The 10,892-nt window shown below is 52.6% G+C and overlaps 1 protein-coding gene across 1 annotated transcript; it reads right to left on the minus strand.

Annotated features, from left to right (window-relative positions):
* Positions 1-2,043: 2,043 nt before the first annotated feature.
* On the minus strand, positions 2,044-10,051 carry GNL2 (guanine nucleotide binding protein-like 2 (nucleolar); the record flags this gene model as incomplete). The annotated part of the gene is made up of 14 exons (XM_009080438.1): positions 2,044-2,194; positions 2,534-2,624; positions 3,198-3,277; positions 3,903-4,333; positions 4,644-4,760; positions 4,900-5,058; positions 5,152-5,256; positions 5,518-5,646; positions 5,785-5,898; positions 6,407-6,565; positions 7,555-7,621; positions 7,881-8,065; positions 9,366-9,505; positions 9,957-10,051. Coding segments are annotated over 14 exons (2,023 nt in total), but the record flags the coding sequence as incomplete, so codon positions are not given.
* Positions 10,052-10,892: the final 841 nt, after the last annotated feature.

Here is a 10,892-nt window from a genome sequence, read left to right on the forward strand (position 1 = left end):
CGTTTCCGCGCGGTGGCGGCAGAGATCCGCACAACACTCAGCGCACTGCGCTCGGGCCGAGCGGCGCCTCGGGGCGTGCTCTGTTGTGTCTGGAAGGCTTTGAAGCTGTGCCACGCACCGCTCTGTCCCCTCTGACCTGGACACTGGCTGTTAACCAACCAAACTGGAGAGATCTGTACTCGTTTCCAAGATTGCAGAGCTGGAGGAGGAGAAGAAGGAGCTGGAAAGACAAGTGAGTGAGGAGAAGGCTAAGCGTGAGGCCACTGAAAGAAAAGAAACTGAGCAGCACCAGATGGAGGAAAAGAAGCACATGGAGGAGATTCTGTTCCTCAAACGGACCAACCAGCAGCTGAAGGTCAGCAGCAGCCAAAGCTCCAGGCAGGCACAGTGAAACGCTGGTTAGGGCCATTTGAGCTGTCCCTGGCACCAGGACACATCACTGGCATTAAATGTTGCCCAAGAACAGCTCCTGCACAGGGACTGGGTAATATTTGTGCATGTGGCTCTGGTGAGAGCAGAGCTGCTGCTCCTACTTTGGCTTTGAAGGGAAAGAATCCACATGCTTCAGGGAGAGAATGTCACCCTGAGCAACCCCAAATGTTTCTGGCTACAGTGAACACATTTCCCTGAGAACAAGCTGCTCCCCTTTCCTGCACTGCTGCTTCCTGACCCTCTCACATCTCCAGGCTGCCTAGGAGTATTTTGGGGCACCAACTGTTAGATCAAGTGTGTTGTCCCTCCATACCCAGCTATGGGTGCCACTGCTGTGGGTTCCTCTGGTGGCAGCTCCCATCAGTCCCCTCCCTGGGCATCAGGTTGGCTCAGCAATTACTGTTCCCACAGGCACTTCTGTTCCAGAGGCAAGAGAGCCAAATGTTTAATGGAGCTCACATAGCCCAGCCTGAAATCAGAGAACCCAGAGCAGTTCCAGCAGCTTTTATTTAATTTCCCCTCAGTGCTTTACGTTCCCACAGAGTCTGTGGTCCCAGGGTGCTCCCCTCGGAGCACGGCCTGGTTTGTGAGCTGGGGGCAGCAAGGGTTTGTGGCTGGGGCAGCCCTGCCCTGCTGGCAGCACAGCAGCTTCGGCTGCTAGGTTGGATCTCATTTGTCTCTCTCTCTCATATTTTTCAGGCCCAACTTGAAAGCATCGTTGCACTAAAGAAGTAATTGTTTTGCTGCCCTCCAGGCAGGCTCCGAAGAGCTGTGAGAGCAAGAAGCTTACACTTTGTGACAGAGATTTGTCTTGAGCTTTCACTTACCAGTAACTGAGGGCATGGTAACTGTGTCCTCTCTTTCTCCTGAAGAGCTGAGACTTGAGTCTCTCTAATTACTCCTGCCTTTCAGTGCCATCACTCAGCTCTTTGAACATGAACTTGTCTGGGACTTGCCTGTTGGTGCTATGACCTTCAAAGCAGTAACTAATAAACATTTCAAAATGCAAACATCTCTGGCATATTAATTTGAAAATGTTGTAGGACATTCAGAAATGCTCTAAAAGTGTCTGCAAGAAATGTAAGTCACATGCACCAAGAAACACATGGGAGGTGTCTGGGGGTGTTTCCTTGAGTCCCTGCAAGTTGATGTTAATTGTACACGGAATCCCCTGTCAGAACTGTCACGGGTAACAAGGGCGAGTGACACACCAAAACTCTCCAGGGCACAGTGCCAGTCACAGGTACCTTTCAGGGGAAGCACACAAAACCTTTCCTCGAGGTACCTGTGTAAGCAGCAGGCTGTACACAAAGCAGCCCTGGGACAGAGAATTCCCTGGTCCTGTGAACACCCCATTGAGCAGCTTCCAGAAAACACCCACCCACACCCACGCTGCAGGAGCTGTGGGGCTGGGGCTGGCCTGGGACCGCAGTGTGGAAACACCAGCAGCCCCACAAAGGACTCCAGATGGAGCAGACACAGGAGGAGGTGCTGCTCCTGGGGCTGGGGCAGGCCGGGCACCCTGGGCCCTGAGCGGGCACCGAGGGCTCGCCGGGCGAGACGCCACCGCAGGCCAGAGCTGTTTCATGTGAAATTTAATAGAATAAGCAGCTATTGCTTATGTTTGTATTTTTTGTGCTTTGATCTTTGTTCCTCCAAGCCAGTTTTCTTCTTGTTCTTGTTCTTATTTTTCACGTTGTGAGTTTCATAATAGTGCACTCCAACTTTCTTGGAGCGCTGCTGCCTCTCGGCTCGGTTCCTCAACACATCAGCGAAGCCCCAACACCCACAGCTCCGCGGCCCAACTCCCAGTGCTGCTCACTTCCAGCAAAGTAACCCCTTCCAGACAGAACGTTACTGATGTGATCTGCAGAGAACTCACCCACCCAAGCTCTTAGAGCAGAGACCGAGTCAAACTGTGCGGTCAGTCAGCAGCCTGGGAGCATGGTCAGGTGAGAGGGCTGGGACAGGACAATCCTAGCTCTGCTCCCCTCCTGCTCGTGCCCAGTCTCAGAGCTCCTCAGTGCTAATGCACAATCCATGCATAAAACAGCCTCTATGTCCCTGCTCGGCTGTTGTACTACAGGAAATCACACTTACTTCTTTGGATGTGAGTTTCTTGCAAGGCTGTTTATCCAATTCATCACCATCTTCCTCTTCTGCTTTCCTCTTTCTTTTCTTCTCTGTGTTGCCTGCAAACAGCAGAGGACACACACTTGGGCATCTTCCAGAACACCCATTTCTTTGCAGAGATTTCATTGGGGTCACCATCCCAGCACCCTGAGCAATACATTCCTTTGGCTGCATGGAACAGTTTCTACCTGGACAACGTGCATGTTCCTCCCCACAGAATCACTGGCTCTTACTGTGAAAGCTGCTCCGAGAGGCAGATTGATTCCAGCCCCACGGGAGTCCAGAATTCCACGGTCCTGTCAGCACAGAGAACTCACACCTGACTGGGCCTTTCATCAAACTGACTGGCAACTGAAGCCACAGTAAAACCCACAGCCTCAAGTGCCTCTGCGCTTCCAGGACACCCCACACCCTGTCCACTCCCTCCTGTGGGACAACCCAGGGGAGGGAGCTGCTCTGGCTGTTGGGAACACATCACCTCCTGTCGCTGTCCCTCCCCTCCCACCACAGGCAGGTGCTCTAAGGGAGGCACAGCAGGGCAGCAGCAGGAGCCTTCTTCCCCTCCCTGCTCCCTCCTCTGGCTCACAGGATTTCCCAATGTAGACTAAGAGCATCTACTAATCTTGTATTACCTCTGTCTTCAGCTTCTTTGTGTTCTTCAGCCTTCTGCACGGACTTTGCAAAAATTTTGTCACTCAGTGCCTTAGGGATTCTATGGAAGATAAAATCAGCAGCAGGAGATTGCTGTAACACAAACTGTGACCACCTCTGAGAAGCCATTAGTCCCCAACAGATCCCAGTCCCCTGTCAGCACCAAAGCCACAGCCTTCGCACCTAACACCCACACTGCAGCACTCTTGTATCTAGAGTTACTGGGCTCGTGCATTGCTCAAAATGTAACAAAATACAACACTTAGCCTTCAGATCTCAGTCCTCACAAGGCTGGTGAGAGAGCTCTGCTAAGACTGGGCCTGCTCTGTGGGCCAGGACCAGCTGCTGCATCCATAGGAATAGCCTTGGTATTACCCAACATCCAGGAGAGATCCAAGGATGCAACATCACTGCCCAGAACACCAAGAGATTTCTAACCCACAGCTCAAGAGGCAGCTTTCCAAAAGGGAGAACATTTTGGGGTTTGGTTATTACGGAATCATCTTTCAAAACCAAACTGCTGCTTGGCCAAATGTCCAACACTTGTGGCTAAACTGGGTAAGTTGTGGCAACTTGTGTGCGGCAGCACAGGAAAGCAAGTCAAGCAAGTCAGGAACAGAGCATAAGTACAGCAGAGCCACACCAATCCTCTTCCCCCCAGCAAATCGTTGGAGAGATTCAGGTACCTTATTGCTGAGAATCTCTTGGCTTTGGCTTTATCCAGAAATTTTTTGTATTTTGCAATCTTGTCCTCCAAAGCCTTAAGAACAGTTTTAGAGCTCTCCCTGGCACCTGGTGCAGCCACCTGCGACTCCTCCTCTCCTGGATCCTGAGGTTGCTCCTTCTCCTCTTCCTCCTCCTCCTCCTCCCCCTGCTCTCCAGAGGACTCACTGTCTGTCTCGTCAAAGCCTGGCACATCCACAGGCACCAGGTCTTCCTCGGAGAACTGAGGTGCCACGTTGATCCTGCCGAAGTTCTGCCGGACGTGGGCCATGAGCTGCCTGACCTCGGTGTCCTCCCTGTCCTCCACTGGCTCTGCCCCTGGTGCCACCACCTCGGACACCTTCTCCTGGGTGTCTTCTTGGCTGGGTGTCACAGCTGCTTCCAGCACAGGAGGCTGCAAAAGAGTGTCATGGACACACTGCCCAGTCTGCCCCACCACCCCCGAGAACAACTTCCAGTCTCTCTCCGCGGCAAAGGCTTCAGGTGACAATGAGGTAATTGCTGGCATTTCTGGTAGTCAGCAATGGCTCAGACACCTCTGCAGAGAGCTCTGCTGCCTGGTCCTCACCAAACTCAAGTGTCACCTGAACAACCAGGCCTGGGGACAGCCAAGTCTCATGGCACTCCAGGAAAAGCAGCAGAGAATCCCATTAGGAAAATCAAATAACCCATGGGAAGAGGAGGCACAAGCACCACCTTCTCACCTGGGGACCTGTTTGAGCTGGTTCTGCATTTGGGGGTTTCACAAAGAATGGGATCCTGCCCCTCTGCCAGTCATTGAGAACCATCTTGCTCACAGTCTGCAAGTCAGGCTCACCACCCTGGAAAAAACAGGAACAATTTATGTCCACATTTGCAGGGCACAAATCCTTCCCATTCCCCATATGCAATGGAAACATTCCCATCTCCCATGGTTAGCCACAGGCTCCTCCAGCCCGCGCACGCAGGAGGCTGTCACACCTTTAGCAGCTTTCCAGTCCTAGCAGCAAGTTTCTCAAGGAACTCTTCTGTATCCTTCCAGGAATCTATTTTGTAGGTCTTCCTGATGTACTCTGCTTTGGCTCTTTCCAGCACGGCACCAATATGATCCTCAGGGCTCTTAATCTTCTCGACTTGAACCTGCAAACATGAGGTGAAGGATCAGCTCGTGGGCAGTGTGCAGTCACTCTTCTGGGCCCAGCAAAGCTCTCCAGGCCGAGTGCAGACACGTACCACTCCCTTCAGCACGATGTCTGTCTCTGTGTCTCCCGACGGGTACACCACCCCCGGGCAGTCGATGAGGAAGATCCGCCGCATCAAGGTGATGTACTGCCACACCTGGAAGAGATCAGCAGCTCCCATCAGCTCCTGTCACACACCTCCGTTTGCTGACAGGTTTCTGGAGGGCAGAGAACCGGCAGAGCCTGACCTTGCACTCGGCTCAGGGCAGCACAGACACGGAGCGTTCCCAGCACAGCGCGGCAGGAATCGGGAACGCTGCCGGAGCAGGGACTGCCCCCGGCCGCCCCTCGGGGTCACAGCCTGTGCAGCTCACTGGGCTGACTGCACAGATCTGCATCCGGCGCAGGATCCACCCACCTTCGTCTCCCCTGCGATGGGGGCCACGCTGCAGACCTTCTTTGACCGCAGGGTGTTGATCACCGAGCTCTTGCCAACGTTGGGGTAGCCAATGAACCCCACACTGATCTGCTTCTTGTCAGAGTGTAGCTGGTGAGAAAGAACACATTTTATACCTTGGAGTGAGGAACAGAACTAACACTGCAGTCCTGAACCCCAAACACCAACAGAGACCACACTCCAGAGCCCTCCGGCCCAACCACACAGACCTCCCAAACTGCTCAGTACCTTTCCAAACTGCCTGAGAAGCTGTATGAAGGCACCTTTGCCAAAAGGGTTTGTCAGGCTGGCATGGAAAGCCAGTGTTGGATACTCCTGGGAAAGGATGGCGACCCAACGCTTCTGGAGAGGCAAAGGGGACAGGGTTAGGGACCTCTGCTCGGAGAGCAGCACGCAGCCACTGGGCTCACAACTGCAGCACTGCTAGGGAAGAACCTTTGAAGCATTTCCCCAACCCAACAGCTAAAAGCTCTGAGTATTGTTTGTACAAAAGACAAACAACTCCCTCAAATGCCTTCACTGCTGGCTAAAACTCATTAGTCTAACAACATAAAGCAAACCAGCTGGGGTGGACATGGATCCTAGGCAGAGTAACGTTTAGCACGCTCTGGAGACAGCAGCTGAACTGCTAAATCCAGGCAGAGGAAGTAGGGAATTTGTGGCTTGTGAGTGTTGCTCAACTCAGCCGAAGTTGGATGGATTTACATCACGATTGTTGCCTTTCCAGCAGGCAAGCAGAGAGCTCCCAGTGCCCAGTTCCCTATGCCCCTCCAGCCCAGCACGGGCACTGGCACGGAGCTACAGCAGGAACAAAGAAGGTCCAAGGAACAACACGCAGGGCTGTGCTTACTGTGGCCCAGGTAGGGACGAGATCACATTTGTTCAGGACAAAAATGAGGTGCTTCCAGTGTTTCTCCTTCTTAAGGTAAGATTCCACATGAGGGGAGCGAGTGCCCATGGGATCCCTGGCATCCAGAACTTGAACAACAACATCTGAGGAGTCTATCACCTGGGAAAAGTGACACAGAAGGAGAGGATTTCACAGAAAGCAAGACACCTGTGCCTCCAAATCAAAACCAGTAATTTCTGAAACTACATCATGTGTATCCTTCAGAAACTGCTACTTCCCCCCAGACCAGGGAAGCTCAGACTAACACCCACTGTCCTCCACTCTCCTGTCCTAACTCCCCTCAATTCAGGTTGGACAGCACCAGGGAAAGAAATCTCTGCACCCAAGTGGGAGAACTAATTGCTGCAGCACACGAACCCCCAGTGCTCACCATCCATTCCCTCCTGCCATGCCATAACAGAGCAGGGTATAAAGGATGTTTTCTGGATCAATAGGAAACACACAACCAAGCAGGAACCTGCTGTTAGTCGACTAAGTATCTACAGCAGGGAGCTGTCATTTTACAGCTTGCTTCAAGCCAAGTGAATTTGTTTCACAGCTTTTTCCTGCAGTTTTGGCAGCCTCTTATGAAATCTGGTTTGCTCCATCGCTCCCAGTGTTCTTAGATCCAAATATAAAGGTCTAAAGCTACATTCAGAAATTCAGAGCAAAAAGTCACACCTAAGAGTCACTGAGAGCACACGGCTGCTGACACCACCCCAACCCACTCTGCCTCCACCTCCCCAGCCACGGTGGCTCTCGGGGCACTGGGGAGCAGAGCCCTCCCAAGATGACCCATCAACATGCCAAATGTTTCTAGCCCTGAGAAATCTAAGGGAACATGACTGTTTACTTGTGGTGAAGTCTCAGGAGTCCAAGAGAAGCTGATACCTTCCCTCTGCCAGTCCTTCTCTGGATCACTCGTAAGAATGTTTGTTCCAGCAGGACAAGAGCTCAAGAATTAAGGTCAGTCAGGCAGAAATTTGGAAATGAGGCTCTGCTCTCTTCTAGAGCTTCTCTCCTGCACAGATTTCACTACTGTGCTGAAGCACCTGACTGCACAAAGGCTGACAGAACTGACTCTGCTGAGCACTCCAAGCACCACTTACCTTATAAAGCTCACCCCAGATTCTTCTGGACTGTCCTTTCTTATAGATCTCCTCTTGTGCTTCATCCCTGGAAGTGGATCACCAGAGACATCAGCAACACAGAAACAGAGGTAGAGAGTTGTATGCCCTAAAGCCATTTACAGACAGAGAGGGGGCAAGGCCCAAGGACCAGCTGGGATTCAGCTGAAGTCCCAAATGCAGCTGACCTCACTTCCCTTGCTCCTCACACAGTGGCAGCATTGATGGGTGTACCAGACACTGCTTTAAAAACACAGGCAGCAGCCTTTCAGACGTGTGAACAAGGAATCCCTTCTCCTTCCACTCACCTGACACCAGTGTCCTCTGTCACCAGGTCTCGGTCCTTGCCCTGGTCGTAGGACTCTGAGGAGGCCTCAGCATTCTCCACCAGGGCCTGCACGTCACTCGCAGACAGGGTTGGTTTCTTCCTCTGTGACTTGGGGCCAAATGTTGTTTCGAACGTTTCTGTGTCAAGGATGTGCACTCTGGAGGTCTGAGGGAGAACAGATGGGTGAAACACCCCAGGAGCACCACTCTTCCCACCCCTCATGGCAGGCAGTGAAGGAGCCTCGAGCCCAACACTGCCCTGGAACCTGCAAGGAGCCACAGGCACATCCCTAACAAGAGCTGAGCTTTCCAGCCTAAGCTCTGAGAAACACAGGAGTGGATATTTAATAAGCAACAAAACACTCTGCACTTGCCAAAGAACTATGCTTCAGTTCTTCCACCATAAATGATGTCAGATGCAATTACAGCCACAGTGAAGAAAATTCAGCTGCTATCTTTGATCACTTCTTATTTCTCTAACAAGTGCGCAAATCTCGCCAAATTCTCAGATTTTTGTCAAGGATAATTACAATCAAAACTGCAGATTTTAGAGCTTGCAGTGAGAGCCAAGTTTTCTTGGAACAGCAAACAGTTCACTGCTGAAAGCAGCAGTTTAGTGCTGTGATGCACATTTCAACATAAAACTGTTCTTTCAGTTAAGGAAGAAGTCATGACATAAACATAGAAAGTTTCCATGTGCCAAAATTGCTACCAGGACTCCAAAATAACAGTTCAGACACCATGACAATAACTTGCAATAACTAAATGTACCAGAAATGAAGCTGCATGCACAGGAGTTTGTGATATGATAGGAAACACACATACTCGGGGTCCAGATTCATCACACAAGTGTCTGCAGTGTGCAGCAGCCTCAGGAAAGGACCAGGAGCAGTCAGAGGCATCAGAACATCACCTGTCACACTAACCTACCATGGAACCACATCACGATAGGATCACATCATAACCTATCATAGAGCCACAGAATGGTTTGGGTTGGAAGGTCCTTAAAGCCCATCTAGTCTCACCTCCTGCCATGGGCAGGGACACCTCTCACCATCCCAGGGTGCTCCAAGCCCCATCCAACCTGGCCTGGAACACATCCCTGGAGGGAAGCAGCAGCCACAGCTGCTCTGGGCAACCTGTGCCAGTGCCTCACCTCTCTCACAGGAATGAATTTCTTCCTAACTTCCAATTTACACCTGCTCTCTATTCCCTGGGGTGTTTTGGGATAATTTCCTACTGGAAAATGAGGATTTCTATTAAACAACATCTCTTCTCACTGTTTCTTTGCCCTCACACTTGATGCCCACAGTGGCAGGGGCTCAGAACCATCTTCCCCGAAGGACACGCTCCCTCTGCCCCTCCCAAGGCTTCCAGAGCTCAGTACTCCCAGCTGGGCAGAGCAACAGGAGTGCCCCCAGGCCAGTCCCCCTGACAGCCCCGAGCAGAGCTCCGTGGACACCCACGTGTGGTTTGATGCGGTCGTAGAACAGGGACATGGGCAACTTCCTCTGCTTCATGACCACCCGGTAAGGATCCTTCATCACAGTCTCCATCTCCTCCTGGAACTTCTGCAGGGATGACTGCTTGATCACACGAGTGTTTCCTGCAGGTAGAGACAAACACTGCACTGGCCACTCCTCACCTAACTGCCCCACACACATGTAGGACACTGACAAGGCAGGAACACTTCATCTGGGATCAACCACACCAGTGACAGAACACAGGATTCTACCCGAGACCAACCCCAAATCAGCACTAATAGGCCAATCCCTTTCTTTTCCAGCACTTAAAGGAAACTTTGAAGCATCCTTAGGACACTAAACATCCAAACACACTGGCAATCCCCAGGGAATGGCCACAGGAGGCCGAAAAACCACCCTCGGAGGTGTACGTGGAAAGCAAACCCCTGAGCACAGGTACAGGTGTGAGTCCATGCCCAGCGGGGTCCCTCACCTTCCCTTTCAGTACTGTCCCCACAGCACTCAGATCACACCTCCAGGCACAAAATTCAGCAGTTTCTGAGCTTGCTGAGTGTGAGAGTGAACAGAACTCACCAAACCACTTGATGTTTGGCTCCACTCTGGCGACGGTGCCTGGAGCCACCGTGGACTGATACTGCAGTGGTTTGATCACCTTGCCATGTTTGTTCCTGAGGGACAGAGGAGGTGTCAGAGCACGGGGGCAGCACTCACCCCTCCAGCACCTCTGTGCCAGTGCAGCCAGAAATCCAGGCAGTCCCTTCTCCCAGGACCTGTGTCCCCATGAATTACTGGTGCCAGTACAGCCGCTGTGGCCGAGTTCACTCCAACTCTGACAGCAGCAGGGGTGGGTACAACTCTGAGGCCCCTGCAGCCTGCCCAGACCCTCCCTGAGCTGTCTGTCACCCAGGAAGGGCTCACTGGGCTGCACAAGGCACCAAGTCCATTTCCTAGCAAGCACCGCTCTCCTCTCATGGAGCCTCTAACCAGCTCTGCCCAGCACAGCATTCCCAGCTGAGACCTGGGTTAAATCCACCAGTATTCCAAAATCCCTCTGCCCCATGTGCTCTCCAAACACAGAGAAATCCGGCAAAACAAACCAAAACTGATGTGAACCAAGAGCCTCAGAACCCTCCACAGCACTTGCTACAGGGCACAGATGCAGTGGGAGTTAACACTCAGCCAGGGACACCCAGGTGGGGCAGAGGGGAATCCTCAGGGGGGCACAGGAGGTCCCTCAGGGGGTGTAGGGGGTACCTCTGTGCAGGAGCCCGGGGGAGTCAGGCTCTTCAGGCAGTTTGGGGGAGCTCCTGAGCAAAGCTGCTGTGGGAAGTTAGGGAATTCTGTGCGTTTTGGGGCCATGACATGGCAGTGAGACCCCATCAGCTGTCCTGCAGCACACGCGTCCCGCTGTATCCCGGGACATCACTGGGAGCTCGGGATCAGGCTCGGGAGGCTCCGCGGCTCACGGGGCTGCGGAGAGGCTCCGTGCCAACGACGAGCTATGTGCCG

The sequence above is a fragment of the Acanthisitta chloris genome, unplaced genomic scaffold (genome assembly GCF_000695815.1).
Source record: "Acanthisitta chloris isolate BGI_N310 unplaced genomic scaffold, ASM69581v1 scaffold34508, whole genome shotgun sequence".
NCBI lineage: Eukaryota > Metazoa > Chordata > Aves > Passeriformes > Acanthisittidae > Acanthisitta > Acanthisitta chloris.